The 25,786-nt window shown below is 38.4% G+C and overlaps 2 protein-coding genes across 3 annotated transcripts in view; one reads left to right on the top strand and one right to left on the bottom strand.

Annotated features, from left to right (window-relative positions):
• LOC311055095 (interferon-induced protein 44-like) overlaps positions 1-1,830 on the top strand; it is a 47,232-nt gene extending 45,402 nt beyond the window's left edge. For both annotated transcript variants that reach the window (XM_084071193.1, XM_084071194.1), the window contains exons 7-8: positions 875-975; positions 1,095-1,830. In XM_084071193.1, the coding sequence (XP_083927319.1) occupies positions 875-975; positions 1,095-1,256 (263 nt within the window). In that variant the 3' untranslated portion in view covers positions 1,257-1,830. The remainder of the gene's footprint in view (positions 1-874; positions 976-1,094) is intronic.
• Positions 1,831-15,901: 14,071 nt separating this feature from the next.
• LOC311054849 (uncharacterized protein) overlaps positions 15,902-25,786 on the bottom strand; it is a gene marked incomplete at its 5' end in the record, with an annotated part of 28,805 nt that continues 18,920 nt past the window's right edge. The window contains 11 exons of the mRNA XM_084070849.1: positions 15,902-16,857; positions 16,944-17,044; positions 18,145-18,304; positions 18,490-18,615; positions 18,758-18,892; positions 19,124-19,316; positions 19,454-19,481; positions 19,870-19,907; positions 23,505-23,544; positions 24,741-24,781; positions 25,723-25,765. Of these exons, the coding sequence (XP_083926975.1) occupies positions 16,702-16,857; positions 16,944-17,044; positions 18,145-18,304; positions 18,490-18,615; positions 18,758-18,892; positions 19,124-19,316; positions 19,454-19,481; positions 19,870-19,907; positions 23,505-23,544; positions 24,741-24,781; positions 25,723-25,765 (1,061 nt within the window). The 3' untranslated portion in view covers positions 15,902-16,701. The remainder of the gene's footprint in view (positions 16,858-16,943; positions 17,045-18,144; positions 18,305-18,489; positions 18,616-18,757; positions 18,893-19,123; positions 19,317-19,453; positions 19,482-19,869; positions 19,908-23,504; positions 23,545-24,740; positions 24,782-25,722; positions 25,766-25,786) is intronic.

Here is a 25,786-nt window from a genome sequence, read left to right as displayed (position 1 = left end):
TGGTAAAACAGAATCCATTCACTTTTGGTCCAAACATTCCCTGAGTAAGGCAACTGGATTCAAGGTCAGAGTTGACAATAATGTAATTGCAAGTAAAGAAAAGGTTACCTATTTAGGCTGTATTCTTGATGAACAAGCTGACAGGTGAAATAATTGCATAAAAAGTGATCAAGAAAGTCAACAAAAAAACACGATATTTGGGCAGGATCTCCTCTTTTGTAAATAAGAGTGCACTAAAGACTCTAGACTCTTGCTGGATCCCTCATTCAATGGCATCTTGATTAATCTCAATGTCACTAAAAGCAAAGCTCTCTCAAAACAAACTGATACGACTACTACTCGGCCTAAACCCCATGGCCTACCTAAATTCAACACACTTTGCTAATTTGGGATGGCTCAGGGTAGAAGACAGGGTTAAGCGAATATCAATGGGATTGGTATTTAAGATACTCAAAGAGACAGTGTCTTCATACCATTCTAACTACATACAGTGTGACACCCACAGCAACAACCAGGGGTGTACTACAGATTGAAATAACCTTTTTAATATGTATGCCTATTTATTAACCCACACTATACTGTATATCAATTTATTCTATTTACTTGCATAATGGGGACACTTTAGTGTTGTCATATGCATTTACCTGGCATACGTCACAGTTCATGAATCCATCAGCCACTGTTATCCAACCCTTTTGATTGCTTCAGACAGAACATCTGACACCTATCCAGTTGGCTACTTAGCAGGTCACACAATGGATCATTGATATCCATCCAGCCAGGTTGGCAGATACTGAAGTACAGTACTCAAGTAAATGCACTTAAGTACTGTCCACCACTGGTTGGGCTGAGTATGTTTCTGCTCTTTTTACAGATATTCCACAGCTCTGCATTGTCACCAAGATTGATAAGGCCCATCCTTTGATGGAGAAGGATGTAAAAAATGCCTACAAGATGAAAATTGTGAAGGAAAAGGTCAGACTACTGGAAGTTTTATATACGATTGTTCATCTTAATCTCTGTTGAATGCCAAATGCAATTTAGCTGTGTAGTTAACAGTTTATTCTACTGACCTGTCAATACTCTCAACACAGATGAAGCAATTCAGTGACGCAGTGGGTATTCCAGTGAACTGCATCTTTCCAGTGAAGAACTACCATGAAGAAGCTGACGTGCACAATGACGTTGATGTTCTGATACTGGAAGCACTGCAGCACATGATTAATGTGGGAGAAGACTTCATTGACGATATGTAGTATCCTGTTGATGAAGTCTATAGACTGATCCATTGTCATCAGAGTAACTGAAAGCCTTAAAGATGATTGTTTTATAGCATTTCAGTTTCCTTTAATCAGGACAATGAGATCAGAGGGTCAAAGATTGACACACAGGCTTAGATAGAAATCAGCAGGGTGCCTCTTTGAGAAATGAGAAATTTGAGAAACTAGCATAACTATCATAATGCTTCAATGATCCGCAGTTGTATTGATTCAGCATCTATAAATACATTTCTGTAACATGTCAATGACAAAAAAATCTATTCATGCTTCATAACTTCTATGTTTATGTTTTGTTTTTAAATTTGACTGACTGGTAAATGAAAAGGCATAAAATGAGTCACTTATTTATGCCCTTATGCCTTGCTAAGAAATACTACATTGGGAGTGTTAACTACAAGATTTGTATTTTGAACTTTAAACTGGAATACAATTATGAAATATTAATATTTTCCCCAATTATTTTTTTCCCCACAGAGAAGTTCATGATTTAATTAATCACAATACAAATGAACCCTTTATACGCCAGTTTTGATCATAGGCTACCACCCACTTTTTGGGGGGGGAAATACGCTAATATCAGTATTCTAAAAACAATTTTAATTTGGATTATTATTAGTATCACCTGCCCATCTGAATGATAAGTGAGAAGATTGCTTTTGGTGCATTTGTATTTTTTGAACTGAAAACTGCAATAAAATTATGAAAGATCATTATTTTTCCCAATTTTGTTTAACTTTTTTTCATGAAGGCATTCTTGTTTAAATTATATCATGATTTAATTCAACACAATAATCGTACAGTTGATCGTACAACACTAACCACTTTTTAAAAAAAATACATCATAATTATTCCACAATAACCATCAGGTGGTTATTGTGGCGTCCTGGTGGCGCTATAATAGGCAAATGTGAAAAAGGTGCCATTTCTTATTAGGCCTTGCACGGCAATCGGACACTACATTCATGGCTTGAGGCATTTTGTGAAAAAAATGTGTTTGCTAAATTAGACCTAATGGTGGCGCTGCTGGTGGCACTATTGTTCCTCAACATAGTGTGAATGTGCGTGCAAAGTTTGACCGCAAAATATAGAAAAATGGCCACCAATCGGATTAAAATGCTTTTTATTGAACAATTCGGAAGATACAGGTACTTTTGAGGTAACGTACATAATTGTAACATCCGTGGCCATGAGGTCAGCCCTTTATATTTGAAATAAGAACGTTTATGTAGATGTACGGACCAAAAAGGGAGAAAGTGTAAACACCAGGTTGAAGTTCATCCATGACTGTCATAATATGACAGTCATGTTTCAGGTAGCTTGTGCATGATCGGTTTAGCTGTTCTCAAATAGATTACCCACAATAAATAAAATACTGGAGCACTTGGATCTGCACATTTTGTACTTTGCAATTGCAGGGGTGATTCAACCAGTGTTTTACTCAGACTAAGATGCGATGATAATGGCAGCCATCAACATAATCATCAAAGCGTCATAGCCAAAGCGATTGGCTATAACGTTATGCGTCATGATCAGATCAGTCAATCAAATTGGATATTACAGAAAGGAAGCCCACAGTCTGTGTAGTTTGGCAGGTCCGGTGCAGGAGCTGGACAATGAAAACAAAAAGCTAATCAAATTAGAAAAGATTGTAATGAAGATTTCGTCATTGCAATTAACTGATTTCCAAATGGACGTGCGGGTCATGTAAAAAAAAACTACTATAACTACTAGATCATGAAAAATCTAACTATTTTTTATTGAATCCTTGCCGTTCCCTGCGTCCTGCTTCTGCATCTAGGAACGTGGATGGGAGGCATGCGTTAATCCGACAGACCTTTTCTATGTGGCATCCGCGTGCGGTTAGGGTTAGGGTGCGGGTTTGGTTCGGGTTTACTGTTTAATGTCGGAGCACTGCGCTGTCGGAGGAATGCGCTGTCGGACTAACGTATTGCACCCTACAAGTATAGGACTCCTGAACAAACAGGCCCCATCTCAGTTATGTGCATAAAATGTAATGTGCGGTCCTGGATTCAGTGCTTGGGCAGCTAATCGCGGCCCTGGATTCACTGTTTCACTGAAATTCCGATGGCTATCTGTGGATTCGTTTTCACCTTATATCCCTCTGAGCATGTGCACAGTAGGTGTACACTCTTATCAAGTGTTTAGCAATATTGTCTTATTTTATTTTTCTGAATAGAATCAATTCAACAACACCCCAATCCCCTACCATTGATTATACACTGTGCTTTACATTACAGCTTAACAAATAACCAATATACCAATATTAGATGGCCAGGAGACATTTTTACTCAAAAATAATGGTTGGAATGTATTCAGCACCCCTGAAAACCCCTAGTTAGACACCTCACAAGTTAATTTTAGACTTTTATTTCTTTTCATATTTTTCACCGAAGCCCTCTGGGCTCCTTAACTTTGATTGGCTCTCCAGGATTTTCCACAAGGATTTGGGTTTGCATTAATTGAGAGGTGATTCTAGACACCTATAAGAACACATTGGTGAAGAAAGCTATTGGTAGTACATTTTTTCACAGATGGTCCAAACATCTTGCTAAAATTCCCTAACTAATACCAGTTATCACATTGTATGATTTTGTTATTCTCTTTGGCCTATTTGCAAACATTAAATCAATTTGTGTCTGTGAGGAATGTGTTATTCGTGTTGGACCTTTCACCAGTTGAGTGAGATTGAACTAGTCTGTTATCTCCTTAAGTTTTTTCCTATCAGATTTGTTAGCCCAATTAAAATTCAGATCACCAAAAAGTAAAAGTTCCTTTCTACTATCACATTCTTTAAGCATAGTATGTAGGTGGTTGTAAAACAGACTGTTGGTTCAAGGTGCTCTAAATAAATAAATAACAATAAAAGACATTTCTGGAGACAGTGTAATATTCAGCCCAATACATTTGAAATCTATTTCATGATGTGACCATTCAATAAGACTACACTTAATTGTATTTTTTAACATATATCAACACGTGTTAACCACATCCCAGCTGGCACGCGACGTCGGTTGACGTTGATTTTTGGTTGGATTTAGGTTGTGACGTCAGCTAACCAAAATCCAACGTTGGACCAACGTCAACTTCCAACGTTGTATCAACGTATTAATTTGACGTCAATTGACGTTGATATTTGGTTGGTTTTAGGTTGTGTTGGTAACTGACCAATAACCAACGTCTATTCAACGTAATATCCCAACGTCATGTTGACGTCGAATACTGACATGCTGTTGTCGGATTCTTGACCAAACCTCAGTGTCTGCCCAACGTTATTATGACAACGTCCACACAACGTTGCAGTCTAACATCATTAGACGTTGATATTTGGTTGGTTTTAGGTTGTGTTGGTAACTGACCAATAACCAACGTCTATTCAACGTAATATCCCAACGTCATGTTGACGTCGAATACTGACATGCTGTTGTCGGATTCTTGACCAAACCTCAATGTCTGCCCAACGTTTTTATGACAACGTCCACACAACGTTGCAGTCTAACATCATTAGACGTTGATATTTGGTTGGTTTTAGGTTGTGTTGGTAACTGACCAATAACCAACGTCTTTTCAACGTAATATCACAACGTCATGTTGACGTCGAATACTGACATGCTGTTGTCGGATTCTTGACCAAACCTCAATGTCTGCCCAACGTTATTATGACAAACGTCCACACAACGTTGCAGTCTAACATCATCAGACGTTGATATTTGGTTGGTTTTAGGTTGTGTTGGTAACTGACCAATAACCAACGTCTTTTCAACGTAATATCACAACGTCATGTTGACGTCGAATACTGACATGCTGTTGTCGGATTCTTGACCAAACCTCAATGTCTGCCCAACGTTATTATGACAAACGTCCACACAACGTTGCAGTCTAACATCATCAGACGTTGATATTTGGTAGGTTTTAGGTTGTGTTGGTAACTGACCAATAACCAACGTCTATTCAACGTAATATCCCAACGTCATGTTGACGTCGAATACTGACATGCTGTTGTCGGATTCTTGACCAAACCTCAATGTCTGCCCAACGTTATTATGACAACGTTTACACAACGTTGCAGTCTAACATCATCAGATGTTGATATTTGGTTGGTTTTAGGTTGTGTTCGTAACTGACCAATAACCAACGTCTATTCAACGTAATATCCCAACGTCATGTTGACGTCGAATACTGACATGCTGTTGTCGGATTCTTGACCAAACCTCAGTGTCTGCCCAACGTTATTATGACAACGTCCACACAACGTTGCAGTCTAACATCATTAGACGTTGATATTTGGTTGGTTTTAGGTTGTGTTGGTAACTGACCAATAACCAACGTCTATTCAACGTAATATCCCAACGTCATGTTGACGTCGAATACTGACATGCTGTTGTCGGATTCTTGACCAAACCTCAATGTCTGCCCAACGTTTTTATGACAACGTCCACACAACGTTGCAGTCTAACATCATTAGACGTTGATATTTGGTAGGTTTTAGGTTGTGTTGGTAACTGACCAATAACCAACGTCTTTTCAACGTAATATCACAACGTCATGTTGACGTCGAATACTGACATGCTGTTGTCGGATTCTTGACCAAACCTCAATGTCTGCCCAACGTTATTATGACAAACGTCCACACAACGTTGCAGTCTAACATCATCAGACGTTGATATTTGGTAGGTTTTAGGTTGTGTTGGTAACTGACCAATAACCAACGTCTATTCAACGTAATATCCCAACGTCATGTTGACGTCGAATACTGACATGCTGTTGTCGGATTCTTGACCAAACCTCAATGTCTGCCCAACGTTATTATGACAACGTTTACACAACGTTGCAGTCTAACATCATCAGATGTTGATATTTGGTTGGTTTTAGGTTGTGTTCGTAACTGACCAATAACCAACGTCTATTCAACGTAATATCCCAACGTCATGTTGACGTCGAATACTGACATGCTGTTGTCGGATTCTTGACCAAACCTCAGTGTCTGCCCAACGTTATTATGACAACGTCCACACAACGTTGCAGTCTAACATCATTAGACGTTGATATTTGGTTGGTTTTAGGTTGTGTTGGTAACTGACCAATAACCAACGTCTATTCAACGTAATATCCCAACGTCATGTTGACGTCGAATACTGACATGCTGTTGTCGGATTCTTGACCAAACCTCAATGTCTGCCCAACGTTTTTATGACAACGTCCACACAACGTTGCAGTCTAACATCATTAGACGTTGATATTTGGTAGGTTTTAGGTTGTGTTGGTAACTGACCAATAACCAACGTCTTTTCAACGTAATATCACAACGTCATGTTGACGTCGAATACTGACATGCTGTTGTCGGATTCTTGACCAAACCTCAATGTCTGCCCAACGTTATTATGACAAACGTCCACACAACGTTGCAGTCTAACATCATCAGACGTTGATATTTGGTTGGTTTTAGGTTGTGTTGGTAACTGACCAATAACCAACGTCTATTCAACGTAATATCCCAACGTCATGTTGACGTCGAATACTGACATGCTGTTGTCGGATTCTTGACCAAACCTCAATGTCTGCCCAACGTTATTATGACAACGTCCACACAATGTTGCAGTCTAACATCATCAGACGTTGATATTTGGTTGCTTTTAGGTTGTGTTGGTAACTAACCAATAACCAACGTCTGTTCAACGTATTATCCCAACGTCATGTTGACGTCGAATACTGACATGCTGTTGTCGGATTCTTGACCAAACCTAAATGTCTGCCCAACGTTATTATGAGAACGTCCACACAACGTTGCAGTCTAACATCATCAGACGTTGATATTTGGTTGGTTTTAGGTTGTGTTGGTAACTAACCAATAACCAACGTCTGTCCAACGTATTATCTCAACGTCAGTTTGACGTTGAATACTGACATGCTGTTGTCGGATATTTGACCAAACCTCAATGTCTGCCCAATGTTATTATGATAACATCCACACAACGTTGCAGTCTAACATCATCAGACGTAGATATTTGGTTGGTTTTAGGTTGTGTTGGTAACTAACCATTAACTAACGTTTGTTCAACGTATTATCCCAACGTCAGGTTGACGTCGAATACTGACATGCTGTTGTCGGATTCTTGACCAAACCTCAATGTCTGCCCAACGTTATTATGACAACGTCCACACAATGTTGCAGTCTAACATCATCAGACGTTGATATTTGGTTGCTTTTAGGTTGTGTTGGTAACTAACCAATAACCAACGTCTGTTCAACGTATTATCCCAACGTCATGTTGACGTCGAATACTGACATGCTGTTGTCGGATTCTTGACCAAACCTAAATGTCTGCCCAACGTTATTATGAGAACGTCCACACAACGTTGCAGTCTAACATCATCAGACGTTGATATTTGGTTGGTTTTAGGTTGTGTTGGTAACTAACCAATAACCAACGTCTGTCCAACGTATTATCTCAACGTCAGTTTGACGTTGAATACTGACATGCTGTTGTCGGATATTTGACCAAACCTCAATGTCTGCCCAATGTTATTATGATAACATCCACACAACGTTGCAGTCTAACATCATCAGACGTAGATATTTGGTTGGTTTTAGGTTGTGTTGGTAACTAACCATTAACTAACGTTTGTTCAACGTATTATCCCAACGTCAGGTTGACGTCGAATACTGACATGCTTTTGTCAGATTTTTGACCAAACCTCAGTGTCTGCCCAACGTTATTATGACAACGTCCACACAACGTTGCAGTCTAACATCATTAGACGTTGATATTTGGTTGGTTTTAGGTTGTGTTGGTAACTGACCAATAATCAACGTCTATTCAACGTATTATGCCAACGTCGTGTTGATGTAGAATACTGACATGCTATTGTCGGGTATTGTGACCAAAACCCAATGTCTGCTAAACTTCATAATGAAAAGATCTCCTCAACATTCAAACCTCATTAGATGTAGATATTTTGCTGGGTTAATGTGGCTGTTACTTAAACAAAATCCAACATAGTCTGGCTGTAGAATATGGACAATAAGTACCGAAGGTTCTGACATAGAGTAATGATCTAGCATCTGTTTAACCTGCAATAGTCCAACCAGAGCAATTGGTAGCTGTTTCATCTGTGGTTCAACTATATTCTTCCAGATGAGCTACAGGGCCACCCCATGGCCCAGAAAGGTGTTTGTGCAGTTCTATAACCCTCAGCCTTTTCCAGATAACTGAATTTGACTTTCAGACAAATACCATCAAGTTGCTCCTGGGGCACATGCCAGCATCCCACCTATAGTGAACCTGTGGCTGTATATGAGACTGATTAGCTACAGGTTTCTTTGCCAGTGTGGATTTAGAGCCAAGGCAACATGGTTAAGGCCAGTTATACCTTTTCCCTTCCGCTTTAGCAGATGTTAGTTGTCGGTGATCAGCCAGCTGCATCTTAAAGGAATGCGACCGACAGTGAGGTAGGTAGACAGCCATGTCAACTCTTTATCGTCAATAATTTGCCCTTAGTTTGCTTCAGGAGACCTTCCTTAGTTCCAGAGGGCAAATTCAGTTTCAGCTTATGGCTGCTCAAATGTTTTATGTTGAGCGCTTGGGGTGGGTGGACTGTAGGGTCCACCCCTACAGTGTCTTGCTCAGGACACTTCGCCCCGTCCAGGGCCTTTGAGGCAAACCGGGGACCTTCTGATTATCTAACCAGTAACCTATGCTGCCCTAAATAATAAACCCATATGAAAAGAAATGCATCAATACATTACAATGCATAGACACCGGCCTACCTCAAAACCAGGGTCTTCCTTAGTTGTGACATATGGAGCAAGAGTGTGTGACTGTGACACCGTTTATCATCCACACCACTATGTATGTACTACTGGGTGGACGGAAGGGCGGACAGATGGACAGACAGACAGACAGACAGACAGACAGACACTTTTTTTGTTACCCTTTCAGCCTAAATGCATGACTGTACCTCATGCTGTTTACATTTCTGACTAATAAAGTAATCAATCAATCACAAAAAGTAAAATAATTGTTTGCCCTGATATGTAGTGGAGTAAAATAATAAAGTATCAAAAGATAGAAACACACAAGTGAATTTAAAAAATACAATGCTAAGTACAGTACTTGAGTAAATGTACTGATTTTCACCATTGTTCATGTTTCATAGCTGTTGCAGTTCTTTATTTTTGCATTATATTAATTGCTAATCAAATAAATGATTGAGGGAAATATTTCACTTTTTGCATTAGGCCTACAGCATAATGCCATATGACACATACAATGTAAACTGACATTTAACATAATAACATTGGGCAGACATTGAGGTTTGGTCAAATATCCGACAACAGCATGTCAGTATTTGACGTCAACCTGACGTTGGGATAATACGTTGAACAGACGTTGGTTATTGATTAGTTACCAACACAACCTAAAACCAACCAAATATCTACGTCTAATGATGTTAGACTGCAACGTTGTATGGATGTTGTCATAATAATACATTTCAAACTGGATTGTCAAATGTCTCCTCAAATCACTGAGCAGTATAGCAACGTTCTGCTCTTTCATTGGACGAATCATTGGACTTGTGGGTGGGACCACAGTTGTATAACACCAGACTGGGCGGGGCAACAGTAACTGCTGCAGGAGCCTGCAGTTTGAATTTGGAGGGAGAGAAGACAGGAAGAGATACTTGTTTGTGCATGGAGATGTTTTTTTGACCATCCCAGGACTTCTAGAATCACAATCTTTTGCACAGGTGAGTTCATAATTAATTTCCTTCTAACTTGAAATGAAATATTTGACTGTTTGTTTTTAAAATAAAGTTCTACATTCTGTTTATGACCGAGTGAGGTGATTTCTTCATATTGCAAATCAGTCATGCTTTGTTGTTTTCTTTTTCTTTTCCTTTTCTTTGCATGTTTTTGAAACTGGCAGCATTGTTTGAGTAAATCCTTTGCCCAAAATGGTTACAGTACCTGCCTTTTGTGGCAAAACAGTGGGAACTAGAAAGAGGCTATACTGCATTAACTAGATGGACTGATCCCCATTGCTTTGTGTTGGTGGCTTGGTGCTGCTGAGTTAAACATTTGAATTGCAGCTTTTAAAGCTAATGTCTTATTTTAGGTGAAGTTCTGTTGTTCATGCATGATTCATGTTTTCAGTTGGGAATGTGTGTTATTGAAGGGTAAAAGCTCACATGCCTCACAGCCTGATTTTTGTGTGAGACAGTGCTGTGTAACTAAAAATCAGGCATAAGGGTTGGTTGCATTTGAATAGCCTTGTGTAGCCTTTATCATAGTTTTGATTATATTAGCTTGTAAGACATTATTTTCAGTCTAATATTGGCCAAGCCTAACAGTAAAGCCCACCTAAAAAAATAAACATAATAGAGGAATGTAAACACTATGTTGAAGATTGATTGGTAAGTAACCAATCCCCAACGTCTGTTCAATGTATCATGCTGACGTCATATTAACATAGAATACTGACATGCTGTTGTCGGGTATTGTAACCAAAACCCAACATCTGCTTAACGTCGTTATGCTAACGTCCACACAATGTTAAGTTCTAACATCATTAAATGTTGATTTTTGTTGGTTTTAAGTTGTGTTGGTAAGTAACCAATGCCCAACATCTGTTCAACGTATCATGCTAACGTCAAATTGACAAAGAATACCGACATTCTGTTGTCGGGTATTGAGACCAAAGCCCAATGTCTTCTTAACGTTATGACGTTAACGTCTACACAACGTTAAATTCTAACGCCATTGGACGTTGATATTTTGTTGGTTTTAATTTGTGCTGTTAAGCAACTATAATACAACGTTTTCTCAAAGTTTTTTTAATTTCTGAGGAATGTAAACACTATATTGAAGATCTATTGGTAAGCCATCTTAAGTTGAAATATTGAAGTAAGTCCTGTACAGTTGAATGGCCCAAACAGAGTGAAGAACAGTTAGTATTTTGCCATAACCGATACTTGATATACAGTAGCTGATAATGAAGTAGGTGTACTGTAGGTTTGATAGCTGTCGTTTTCGACGCTGTTCCAGCCCATATTGAATTTAAATGTCCACAGATGTTTCGGAAGGCAGAGGTAGCCTATCTAATCTGTTTTTTTTTGTGTGTGTGTGTGTGTGTGTGTGTGTGTGTGTGTGTGTGTGTGTGTGTGTGTGTGTGTGTGCGTGTGCGTGTGCGTGTGCTACTTCAGCTTCCAAACACCTGTGATCAAGACTTGGTGAGCCTCCACCAAGTCCGAAGTAAGTATAATATCAGGGCGTTAATTTGAGGGGTAATATGCTTTAAATTGGTTGTAATTTAAAAATATATATTGAATTAGATGATTCAGGTTTCCCACGGTAGTGACTTTCCTGGAACATTTTGAATTGAGTTATAAATTCCCACAGGGCTTTGGGCACCCTGATGATAGTTTTTTGACACAGTTAAACATAACAGGCACAGATAAACTAGTAAACATTAGTCTACAGTCAGCAGTGTAATGTAAAAGCAGTCTTATAGCGTTAATATTGAAAGGGTAGGGATGTGAAGTTTCACTCAACCAACGATTCGATATAATTCACCATACTGGGTTCACAATACAATTTCTTCTTGGGTTTTCTCTGAAGTAGTTGTGCCACGGCATGAGGCCATTGTGAGAAGTCTCTATCTTGCGTCAAGTATATTTTTCATTCATAATGTGTTGTGTATTTCTTATTTTCATGCTAGATGTGGTACATCAAGAGGTGGAAGGTCCTCTCAAGTAGAATACATCGGGTAAGTACCTCCACACTGAACTTCACTATTATTTGACAATAAAGCAACATAATTTTGATTTAAAACAAGTTTGATTTTTCACCGCTATTAAAGGCATCAGGTTAACGGCTATAAAAATGAGGCATCATATACAGTATATGAATAGTTTTGATGCGATAGCATCAATATATTCTAAAGAAGTATTTGTATAATTTATTCGTCATGTCCCTGGTGTTTAAAGACCTTAAGAGGTGTAACGATAGAATAATATCTTAGCTGTCCACTTAATATGGCATTTTCCTTCCTGTGACTTTTACCATACTCTCAGGTTGTCATGGTTGGAGACACAGGAGGTAATTCATTGGATGATGCACCCAGAAGAATGATGCCGTTCCTCATGTCACATGAATTGACACTCCAGTACAACCTTTGTTGACATCATGGCAAGAATAAGTCCCCGGGGCCTGTGTCTTTTTGACGTTGCATATGGTAAGTTAAACATTTTAATTGCCCGATGTAACTTGACCTTTCCGTTATCTTTCAAATTCAAAAAGGAGTGCTACAAAATGTTGATTATTTTTATATACGTTGGCAGTTATGCCTAAGTTCAAGAGTTTGGAATCACTGTGAAAATTAAGTAAGTACAGCCAAGACACTGATGATAATGATAAATGTAATAATAATAATAATAATAATAATAATAAGGGTAATAATAATAATAATAATAATAATAATAATAATAATAATAATAATGGTAATAGTAATAATAATAAGGGTAATAATAATAATAATAATAATAACTTATATTCTTCAACATTTCTGTTCATTAAATAATCTACCAAGTGCAGCAATATCTTTAAAGACCTTAGGCATTCTAGATGTCATATTCTCTAGATATCCAGGTCAAATTTCACCCCATATTTTCAGTAGAATTTGCCGTACTTTGAGACTGGTTTGTATAAAACTTCTCATGAACCTTACGGTATAGCTGTTCCCAACATAGGATTTAGATCAAGCAATTGTGATGGCCCTTCCATCACAGACAGTACTCATATCTGCAAACTCAGTTAATTTCAAAATCATAATTTCTCACTGATTCCAAACTTTTGAACAGATATCTGTCAGTCAATAAAGATGTTTCATAATGTAAAAATCAAGTTAGAGTTATTAAAATAGCTTATTCCTGTCATTTATCTTTAGGGGAACTAAAGAAGAATGCAACCCTCAACAAATTAAACAGAATGATGCAGAGAAGACTCTCCAAGTGATTTACGGGAGCTCAGTGTTATTTCTCTCTCTTTTTAACGTTTTTGCCCTTGGTGCATATGTTATAGACATGCCTCAAAGAATGCACTTCATTGTTTTTATTGATTTGTACTGTTTAGTTATTTTAAAGTTTCACAAATGGAATCATTTTCCTACAAAGGCACTTTGGGCTCTGAACCTATTCACCAAACCTGTAACTGTTTGGACAACAATATGACTTGTAATTTCTGTTTGTTTATACTACCTATTCAAATGTGCCAATTACAAGTTTAAAACATATATAATAATGTTGTTTTATTAAACTTTGTCAAATAATATTGTCTGATATTGTATTTTCACCTTGGTAAAACTTGACACTGAAACAAGATGTAATTTGTTGTTGTTTGTCTGACGTGATGATGAGATATCGACGTCAAAATGACGTCTGGAAGATGTCCTGTTCCCACCGCCCACTCAGTGGGCACAGGAGACGTTATTTTAACGTTGATATCTTGTTGTGACAAGATATCTACGTGACAAGGTAACTCTGGAGGTTGACGTCCTGCTAATGTTGGATTGACATTTTATTCTCAACTAAAATACAACGTGATTACAACGTTAGAAATATGTCATATTTTGATTGTACTCTAACGTTGAGCCAATGTTGTACTATGACGTCAACCCGATATAAATTTTCAGCTAAAATACAACTTGTCAGTTTATGACGTCAGACAAACGTTAGGTTATGACGTCAGACAAATTTCATTTACAACTAAAATACAACTTGTATCCAACGTTGGGAGTCTAACCTTTAATCAACGTCTACATAACATCAGAGATTGACGTTAAATCAACGTTAGTTTAAGATGTCAAACCAACGTCAGTTTATGACGTCAGACAAACGTTAGGTTATGACGTCAGACAAACTTTCATTTGCAACTAAAATACAACTTGTATCCAACGTTGGGAGTCTAACCTTTAATCAACGTCTACATAACATCAGAGATTGACGTTAAATCAACGTTAGTTTAAGATGTCAAACCAACGTCAGTTTATGACGTCAGACAAACGTTAGGTTATGACGTCAGACAAACTTTCATTTACAACTAAAATACAACTTGTATCCAACGTTGGGAGTCTAACCTTTAATCAACGTCTACATAACATCAGAGATTGACGTTAAACCAACGTCAGGTTATGACGTCAGACAAACTTTCATTTACAACAAAAATACAACTGGTATCCAACGTTGGGAGTCCAACCTTTAATCAACGTCTACATAACATCAGAGATTGACGTTACATCAATGTTAGTTTAGGATGTCAAACCAACGTCAGGTTATGACGTCTAAACAACGTTGGGTTATGACGTCTAACCAACGTTGGGTTATGACGTCAGACAAACTTTCATTTACAACCAAAATCCAACGGTCATCCAACGTTGGAGTACAACGTTGGGACAACGTTGTACTGACGTCGCGTGTCAGCTGGGATTGAGTTGGAGGCGACTGCAGTCCCACTGTGGGGAAAACTGTCTGGAGGTCTAATGAACCTGTGTTGTCATTCAGTGTGTTTATCTTAGCATATTTAATGGATTCCTTGGTTGAAACTCCCATGGTGGCAACTTTCCAATAAACCTGGTACACTAGGTCCTGCCAGTCAGGTAGGAGGAGAACCACTGTAGTGCCTCCCCAGCATGGCAAGGTCAGCAAGGGTGTATAGAGGAACAGCTGGTGGTTTATTGTGTCAAATGCTGCTAATAGGTATAGAAGAAGCAGGGCTGCATTGGCCAGCATGGAGTGTTTCTGTGACTGCAAGGAGTGTAGTTTTTCTCTCAAGGCTTATGTTGAGTACAGTTCAAACATTGGGGATAAAAAAAAAAGTTTGATTAGGCATCAAACAGTATGGGCATAAAACAATAACATAAAACGGGTCTGACTCTGAAACGGCTGCATTTTACTGGTACTGGAGTCAGTAGCCGTGCAAACATTATTTCAGTGTACTGTTTAACTGTAAAATGACAGTGTGTGTTTGTTTACATTGCTGCCTTGCTGAATACGGCAAAAAGCAAACACTGCAAAATTGATTGATTTAATTAATTAGTTGATTCTGGTGCATTGCCTGCCGCGGTCTATGATTGACAGTTAGTGGTCATATAAAAAAAATACAGACCACTGAATTTAGTGATTGATTGTTTGATATATGTAGATAATTACACAATATAAATAGCAGAAAGAAAATAAGAGAAAGAAGGCAAGAGTGAAAATAAATAAATAGAAATCAATGAGAGAATGAGTGAAATACAAAAGGATAGAACGATAATGAAGGAAGGAAATTGTACATTTTTTGGAAGAACTGAGAAAAAATGAGGGATGAATTGAAAGTGGTTGCTAAGTTGGTTATAGTTTGTAATGTGAGAGTGATATACTGTATCACTGAAAAAGGTTTCCGAGGCTACTGCCAGGGTAGGTGGCCAAGCTGTGGACACTTAATTCAATGATGACAACCTGGAATATGCTTCAAAGTTAAGATATAGCTTTAATTACAGTTAGAAACAATATGCAGTGGTGTCAACTAATTAAAACATTTTATTTTTTTAGCACATTTTTAGCACATTTTCAAAATAAAGCAAATACACATACAGTAATTAAAGTGATCTCTATAAGACATTGTTTGAGTTAAATAATCCATGGTGAGAGTATTTAAACCAGCACTGGGAGTTTTCCAACATAAAAAGGCTAGTTAACATTCTCAAAGCATGCTGAGATAGAGTAGTAGTTTCCAAGAAGGGCAATGCTTCTTTTTTATGTTTTGTTATTAATTATTAAAGCAATTATTTGGATTATGTGTTTATTTTCTATTTGTTTTAAATGTTTTATTACCTATGAAATTTAAATTATGTTGCCACCTCAGCGTATGTGCAGTTTATATTATATACGCCATCAGCTTGTGTGCAGGGCTCATTTTTACTTATTTGATGTACTTTTTGGGGCTTTTGGATTCCTTGCACAACAGAAGAGAGTAAAACAGTTGGTGTGCATGTTGTTCTTATAAGGTTACTACACAACCCAAACAGAACCCAAACATATACCAAAGTGTCAGTGTCATTTATAGATCCTAAAGCAATACAACCATGCATCATTGAATCATATATACTGGATTTGTCCAACTGTGTCATTCACAAGTTATACAAGTGGCTCATCTTATTTTACATTGGCACCCTGCTGATTTATATCTAAGCACATCTTATGTCATCCATTTCTGACCGTCTGATCTCACTGTCCCACAGTAATAGTCAAATCTTTGTATTAATTTAACTTAGAAGAGTGTACAAATGGAACCAAATGGACACCTGTTAATGTTGTTCCATTTGTACGCTGTTAGTTGTTAAACTCACATTGGAACAGACTCCATCTAGTTGATGAAGTCTTTTCCAAGGGCAATCATGTGTTGCAGTGCAGTCAGTACCAGCACATCAATGTCTACATCCAGGTCAGTTTCTTCATGGTAGTTCTTCACAGGAAAGATGCGGTTCACTGGAATATCCACTTTGGCACTGAATTTCTGCATCTGTATTGAGAGTAAATTGCAGTTAACATTCAACAGGGATTAATATGTGGTTGAATAATCTTGTTTAAAACGTCCAATATTTTCACCTTTTCCTGCAGGTTCTTGCTTTTGTAGACATTCTTTACATCTTCCTTCACCAAAGAACTGGCCTCATCAATTTTGGTGAGAATGCAGATCTGTGGAATACCTGTCAAAAGTGCATAAACATACTCAGCCCAACAAGTTTCCATCTTTCCATCTTTCTTTCTTGCTTTCTTGCTTTCTTTCTTTCTTTCTACAATGATGCCCTGAGGATACTACTAAATGTCTCTAGATGGCAAAGTGCCAGTCATTTGTTTGTAACATGTGGAATCCACACGTGTGAGGCTCTCTTAAGACACTCTGTATGGATTCATGTCACGCCTGGATGAGTCCAGGAACAGTATTATTGAGGATATAGTCAATCCTGGGAAAAGCTGTCTCCGGTACTCGTCCAGGCTGTGTAAACACTAGAGAGTCAGCCTCTATGTATGATTTCATGTTTTTGGGCGGTGCAACCTCCCCTATATGTGAGGTTTGGACATCGACCCAATTGCACCCCCCCAACCCTGCGCTGTGATTGGCCACCATTGTACCCCCCCTAACCCTGCACCGTGATTGGCCACCATGATTCTATTCAGGACTGTGATTGGCTAGAAACGCATGACACATGTGCATAGTCCTATTTATAGGGCTATGCACATAAAAAAAACACTTTTATGTTTTTTTTAAGTGAATCACTTCCATCACTGTCAGGGGCGCCGATATTTATAAGCTCTAGCGGGTGCCCAACAAGGCACGCGCGCGTGCATGTGCGCCTCGTTCGCGCCCGCGCGAAGCTTTTTTTTTTTTTTTTTTTTTTACCAGCACCCAGTGGGTGCTCCTCACCCATAGTGGGTGCTTGTGCCCCCGGGCACCCACGTTATCGGCGCCCTTGATCACTGTGATGACCACTGTGACCACACCGCCCACTTCACACTGGGTGTGATTTTTTTTTATAATGTCTTGTTATTTATTTGTTGTGTGATATTTGTATGTACAGTACTATATGGACCCCTGTGTGTCTGGAATAAAGTTTGAATTTCTTTCTTTCTTTCTTTCTTTGTGACAATAGCACTGATGCATAATCATTCTTATATACTGTAGTTCTTAACCACACTAATCATTTGTTGTTGTTGTTGTTGTTTTTGTTTTAGAAAGACAACAATAAGTTCACAATAATCTTTAGAGAACAAATCATCAAGCTAAAATGTTAGATGCAAAAAATACCCATGTTGTCTGCAATGTCTTTAATCTTCTTCATGGAATCTAGGGAAGTGGTCATTTGGTCAGCAGGAATGACCAGAACCAGAACATGGGTTGTGTCCTCTGGAGTGGGGTTAGGGTTGTAGAGAGGATCCTTATCTGACATCGCTGATACAGGATCGAACTGTACAAGAATAAAAAAAAGAAAAAGAAAAGAAAAGGTTCAAAACAATAATAATACATTGGCATGGAAAATTATTTCGTTTTTTATAAAATATGTTTTTTGAATTCTTAATTTGGGTTAATGATGACATGTTATCATTAACACAAAATAATGAATCATGAGTGTGGTTCATGCAGTCATTTTACCGTGTAACCATCCTTGACATGACCTTCCATTGCCAATTTAATGTCATGAACCCCTGTCTCTTCTGGGTTGGGGTGATGGTTCAAGTGGTGAGGATCCAAATCTGAAAAAGCGGGTCCAGGATTGAGCTGTATAGAAATGAAAAATATATATGTTTTTATGGTAAACATTATGACATCGGGGTAGAAATATGTCATGAAATATTGTTTGAATGGTTAATTTGCATTAATGATTACAATGACCAGGATGTGAGACATGCGGTCATTTCACCTTGTTACCATCCTTGACAAGACCTTTCAGAGCCATGTCTTCATGAACTCCTGTCTCACTCCCAAGGCCCATGATGTCATTGAACACGAAGGGGAAGTTTTGTTTTTTCCCACTTTTGATTTTATAGGTTTGATACTGTGAAAGCATGGACAGATCTGTATCAGACAGTGCTTGTAGCCAAGGCAGCATATTCATCCAACATTGTTTGTAATCAGTTTATAGTATTGCTGCAGGTGGCTTTGTACAGTGTTACGGTGTATACACTAAAGTTGTATGATACAGTATACTAAACAGAGCATGTATATATTAAGTACATTACTAATTACTTTCACTCGTAGATATACTGAAACAAAATATGTTACATACTTTAGCGGTACCACCAGCAATAGTATCCACATGTGCACCCAGGGTCATTTTCCCCCGTAAGATGCTGCTGACAGAGTTGATGAAGCTGGACTTGCCAGATCCTACTGGTCCAAGGAGCAAAATCCTCACGTGTTTGATGTTCTCATTTTCAGGGTGGAATTCCTTCACACTATTAAGCAGTGTGTCTTTGTTTCTGAAGAAATAATAATAATACAATTAAATAATTGTAATCTTTTAGCAGATAACCTGAGCAAGTAGTGTATTGATGTTTACCAGGAAGGCATTGATAAACTTTAAGTACAATGTTGTCTTATTTTAGAATGTTCTTACCTAAAGTCAACATCTCTCCATAGATCAACTGAAAACAGAAAACAGGTCTAAGACAACACTCTACAAAAATAGCTTAAAATGACTATATTATAAATCTCATATTATTTAAAGCTGCACTACTATTTTCTGTTCTACCCCGCATTTGAACGTCGGTCTCCTGCACAATTTCTGACATTTTTACCACTGTTTGCTCTGGAGTTAAAATTACAATTTAACCTTCAGGTCAGAAACAGGATTGTGTAAAAGGTGTCCAACCTAGACACAGGATCTAAATGTTATAATATATGTTATATCAAAAGTTATACTGTATTAACATACGCTACCATACATATTGGACAGAATAAATTTGTATTCACAAAAAAAAAGAAAATGAGTTTTAACGTTGACAATTCTGCAATTTTATCAACAAATCTTACTCTTAGTGTCATGTTCTAGCATCTTCTTCTCTGGTTTGCTGAGGATTGAGAAACAGAGAATTACATCAGATGAAATGACCACCATCAAGAATGAACCTGTTAACAATCCTGTATAATTTGCAAACAATGCCTATACACAGCCTACCCAAAGTAAATTGATTGTTGTTTTTGAAGCATTTGTACGGAGCCCCTGAAGGGACATTACTAGGTAGATTGTTTTAAGGGTAGGTCAATTTTTTTTAAGGGTCACTTTATTTTTAAAAGCTGGCGGTTTATGTTTTGTGGTATGGGGAAACAAATCATATTTTGGATGAGGCTATAAAAAAAAATGTTTTAAGGGGTGACATTTTTTTAAAAGGGGTAGGATTTTTTGGGGGGCTTAACATTTTTTTTTATAGTTGCTTTATTATTAAAGGGTGCATAAAATAATCTTTTTAGAGAATGACATTTTTGTAGAGAGGGAGGACTTTCAAAGTCGTGCGCACGACTTTGAAAGTCGTGCGCACAACTTTGAAAAGGAAGAAAACATTTTTTTTTCCAAAGAATTCTTTTTTTTTCTCAACGGTCCACGGGGGTTCCCCGTGGTGGCCGGTGCTCAGCTGCCCGACCCGTCCGAAGGGCCACCCTTCCTGGATACCAGATGGGACGAGTCCCCTCCCTGCCCTGGAGGTGCGCCTCGGAGCTTCGGGCGGCCCATGGACCGTCTCTACCCGGCGAGCGTGGGGTCCCCTCTTCCCCCTCTGCTGAGTTGCTCCGGGGTTCGGGCAGGGACAACGGGGGAAGCAACTATAAAAAAAACTATAAAACTAAAAAATACAATTCCTTCCCCTTTTAAAAAAATGTCACCCCCTAAAAAAATGTTTTTATAGCCTCCTCTTTTTTCTGCCAACATATGATTTTTTTCCCCATACCACAAAACATAAACCGCCAGCCTAGTAATGTCCCTTCAGGGGCTCCGTACATTTGTAATAAATGCATGGGCATGGTCTCATTTTGAAGGTAACACTTTGAAGTTTTTCCCCAGCAAAATTAATCAATTCTATGTGCAACTGACATTGAGTAATACAAGTTTGAACTTACTGGAATAGAAGGTTTTTAATTTTCGCCTAAATATTTTCTATAGATGCCTTTATAACACTTCTATTATCATATATGGGCTGGAAAACACAATGGCCCTCATTTATCAACGTGGTGCAGCCCGAATAATGAGCGTACGGCGTAATCACCGCAATTTTCGGCATTTATCAATATATCCTGACGTGGGCTTTATCCTACGGTACGCTGAGATCTCACGTCTGGTCGAGACCAGTTGTTGACGTTGGCTGCACCCGTTTATTCCATTCTAGACCTGCGGAGCACCATTGTCTGACTGTCTGACAAGCATCTGGACACATAATCCACTCCTAAATGTGTATATCTACACTAATAAATAATGGCTGTGAAAATATATCATTTTATAAAGTAATTTAAACAAACTGCTTTAACAGTCATTCAGATAAGATTGTAGATCTGTCTGTATTGAAAATAGCAGATCTATAAGCTCACAAGCCAGCGTTGCATCGCGACGCGTTGTGAGCTTGTAGATCTGCTATTTTCAAAAATATACGAGCGCTTTTGCGCCGGGAGTCCCGGCCACCTTTTCATGGACAGTGAGGTCTACAAACTTACAGTAGCTTGTCCTATGTTATGGAGTTATGTCATAGAGAGTTATGTAGGCTACACAACCTGGCTGGGTTAAGGATATAAACCCGACGCTCCAATATTAACGTGGCAGCACGGAATCACTGCATTCCGCCCGAGTCTCATGTACCGCTACGCTACGGAAAGACGAAGTTGGGCGGGCGCGCGCGTGTGTGTGTGTGTGTGTGTGTGTGTGTGTGTGTGTGTGTGTGTGTGTGTGTGAGAGAGAGAGAGCGAGCGAGAGAGAGGCGTGTGCGTGTGCGTGTGCGTGCGTGCGAGGCGAGCAGGGCAAACCGTTTCTTATTGGCTTTTCATGTCTTTGGTCGTATTCTAGTTCGTCTTCATGTCGTAAAATCGGGGCGTTTTGAGAAAATTTAAGGGCGTGTTATTGAAATGACGCTCGGTTTCAGCCGTCACATTTATCAACGCTGGGACCAAGTGTACGCTCGGATCAGCTGTGTAGGATGCGTTGATAAATGTGACTTCGACGTTGGTGTACGGCCGAATATATGGAAAAATATATGCCGGTTTATACGCTGCGTTGATAAATGAGGGCCAATATGCCCACATTATGAAGCCTTACCTAGCCCATGACCATAAAACATTTGATTCTGTGAAAAACTAAATAAAAAAAAAGTTGAATATGATATACTATATTTGATAATAAAACATGTTATTTTGCGGTTTTCAAAATTAGTTTTTCACAGAATCAAAGGTGTTATGGTCATGATTCACCAGTAGACTGGATGGCTTGATTCTAGGCTGAAAATAATTGATATAAATATTTTTGTAAATCTCTATGGGAAAAATGAATGGCCTTTTTTTGAGTGAATATATACATTAAGTGTACTATATATAGGAGTATGTTCATTATAATTAAAAACGCTTTTCTTTCAGTTCAGCACTTGGCAAAACTGAGTTGCATTAGTATTACACATGTGGTGTATTCAAGACTGAAACAGTAAAACATGAAATGACTATGATATTAATATCTTATAAACACAAACTTGTCAGAACGGGACCAACAGGAGGAGGCTAAAGTCATTAAAACAGGCTTGGGGGATTTTAGCGGAGTGCCCCGATCATTTGCATTGAGTTACTCAGCTGAAACAATACCTAGGGTTTTATGGCCTCTGCCCTAGGTGTCATGAAGCGGGTGGTGGCTGTGAATCTAAATATGGGATCCGGCCGAGCTCTTTTGTTCCCACAGAGCGCATATGCAAGAGCCAGTGCCTGTTGACACTAGAACAGTTGCCCTTTTCAGTCAAGCCAGCCGAGATAAGTAAAACCAACAGGATTCATAATAAAATGCTTACTAGGCTCTTCTAAATTTACAGATAGATAGGACTAAGTTTTAGTAAAATAAAGCCGAGGGAAAACCCTTTAGTGGGTAAATATGATCACTCTGTGTCTAAGTCCGAGGTTAATGACGATATCCTTGACAAAGGGATTTTGACGCTCTCTCCAGAGGGGAGGGGCTGAGTTCTAACAGCTGCAGAAGAGCGCATTTCTTTTAAGTAACTTTAACTATAAAGATCATTCATACAACGGCAGACATGTTAATGTCTAGACTTATTTCGAAGCTAATAAAATGTTGTATAATAATGTCATAATGTGAGCATATGGGAAAGTACGGTTTTATAGATAGGGATAAAGAAATATTTCATGTGTTAGAGTGAAGGAGGCAGACCATTAATTCAATGCATGAGAAGGGGCTGGCCCAAGCCTATTGAATGTAAGGATTGCTAAAGAACTCTGACAATGAATTGAATTGTTGAGAAAGGAAAACTCCGGTCTCTGAGCGCTGACTGTTTATTCCCCGCCTCTGGATATGGACCTTATTCCTGCCGGTTCCTTAGGGCCAGATACGACACACCTCCTCCTTCCAAATACTAATACAATTTAATAAGAAAGACTCGAGAGGTCAACCAAGTACAGTATGATAGAAACATTACCTGGTGCTAGGTGTCTCTTGTACGGGAGTTATGGTAGAAGCTAAGAGAGGGAGAGAGAGAGAGAGAGAGGTGTCAGGTCCTTATGAACATACACGTGCCACTTTTGCAGGGTTGTCTCTCTAATATACTGTGGCTGCCCGTTGGAAAGGTGCCAATACATGCATAAATTGGCAAACACACTCAGTGATGTTACAGATGATTGTATGGGATAAGATTTAACTAGCAATGCTCCATATATACCTTTGTGGATGAACTGCCTTAATTTCTCTATTGATCAGACACCAGTGTGCCCTTGAAGAATTGCGTTCAAAATGGCCTTATACACAATGTATATGCAATATGTATATCTATCTTTATTTCATATTTTGATTGTCTGATTATTTTGAGACAACACATCTTATGGATGTAGCTAAATGTATAGAATAACACCAAGACACTGTATGTAATTGTGCCAAACATGACAACCCTGGTTGGCATGGAGCGCCACTGAAGCTCTGATTGGCACAGAATTCATGCCAAAAGTCTTTCTATAAAGTGTGTGTTGTCTGTAGCAGGAGTGTTGCATTGAATTTGCATTCATACTATTTCTGTTAACAAATGTTATATTAAATCTATATCCACAAGTACAACATATGTTTACAAGTTCATCTTGCAAAGTACAAGCACAAACCATAAGTTACAAATACAAGTTTTTTTAAACATTTTTTTAATAGTAAAACACAGTATAGTAATACTTTTGGCATTAATTTAAGCCCATATTTGTCATAAACCGAACCCAAAGAAAGGTTCCCCATGGGTCATTTAGGAATTATTGTAAATTAAGGAAATCATTTTTTTTTGTTTTTTGTTCTTTTGTATTTTGTATTACCAAAGTTTGAATGTTGAAGAACATTCTCATTATAACCATTTTAGGATCAGTACATATTTAGCATTTGTCTTTTAAAAAAAGGCTTATGTTTTTTTGTGAGTTTCCTTTATTTTTTTTCTTTAGGGTAGCCAGTTATTATTCTTTTACCCCCGTTTTCTCCCTAATTTTAGTCGTTGTGCCAATTAATTCCTCTCCACACACATTGTGTGGAGAGGAACACTGACAGGTGCCGCCCCAACTCGTAGGAGTACGTGTAATTACAATTATCACCCTCCCTGGCCCGAACACGGGGCAATATTTTTTGCAAAGCCGGATGCACCACGGTGAATTCGAACCCACAACCTCTGTAATTCTGGGCAGGGACTTACCACTGTGCCAACCGCGCGCCTTTTGTGAGTTTTCAAGACTCCTATGGGGGCAGACACAAACATTTGCATGTGAAATCATACATTTACATGTGTGGTGTAATTGGTTATCATTCTCAAGTTTTGACCAAAGTGTACCTCCCTCTCTATTCAACATGGCAGTTTGTCTTGGTTAGAGGAGTGGTGAGGGGTAGAGTTAACCAACTATTGTTTACACCGTTACCTGGCAAAGAGGTTTTAAAAACTTCACAAAGTTTGAGGACCAATTCCTCAGCTTCTAGATTTCAAGTTTAATATATATATATATATATATATATATATATATATATATATATATATATATATATATATATATATATATATATATATATATATATATATTTATATATATCTTTTTTCTTTTTTTTTTTAATGACCAGGGCCTATATGGGGTCAAAACTGATGTATTTGGACACATATTGTAATATTGCAAAACATGTTTTAAGTGCACATGTATTTTCAATGTGAATATATTGGTTGCTTTGTTCAGCAGTGTAATGGCCTCAGGTAAAAGCTGTCAATGAACCTGACAGTGTGACTATACAGACTTGTTCATATGGGAGGCCAGCTGAATGGGTAGAGACACAGTAAGAGATACAGAAGGTACCCAGTTCTTCCTAGCTCTGGCTATGTGTCAAAGTGTCCCTGAGGAAGACACTTAACCCCTACCTGCCTGCCCGAGCACTAATCATGGCCATCTGAACTGCCATCAGCTGGGTGAAGCTGAAACTATATTTCTATGGGGTTAACAAAGGTCTCCTTTTCTCCTGTATCTCCTACCAGAAGACAGAAGTGAGTGGGCTTGACTTCCTCAGTCATACACCACACAACAAACACAGCTTGACACAATGCATTCACATTATGAGCTACTAATGTATGTTGGCAACTTAATATTCAAATCTGACATTAGAATATGTTTTCTCTTTAAGTTTGTAATGCAACTTACAAGCTGTTCTTGTAAAGGTCTTCCTGGTGGATTTCAGAGTGGGCTGGAAAGAAAGGAAAAAAAG

This window comes from Gymnoscopelus microlampas (genome assembly GCF_963454915.1).
Source record: "Gymnoscopelus microlampas genome assembly, chromosome: 11".
In the NCBI taxonomy this organism is placed as follows: Eukaryota; Metazoa; Chordata; class Actinopteri; order Myctophiformes; family Myctophidae; genus Gymnoscopelus; species Gymnoscopelus microlampas.
The sequence above is the reverse complement of the archived record's forward strand: the minus strand, read 5'-3'. Positions and strand labels throughout refer to the sequence as shown.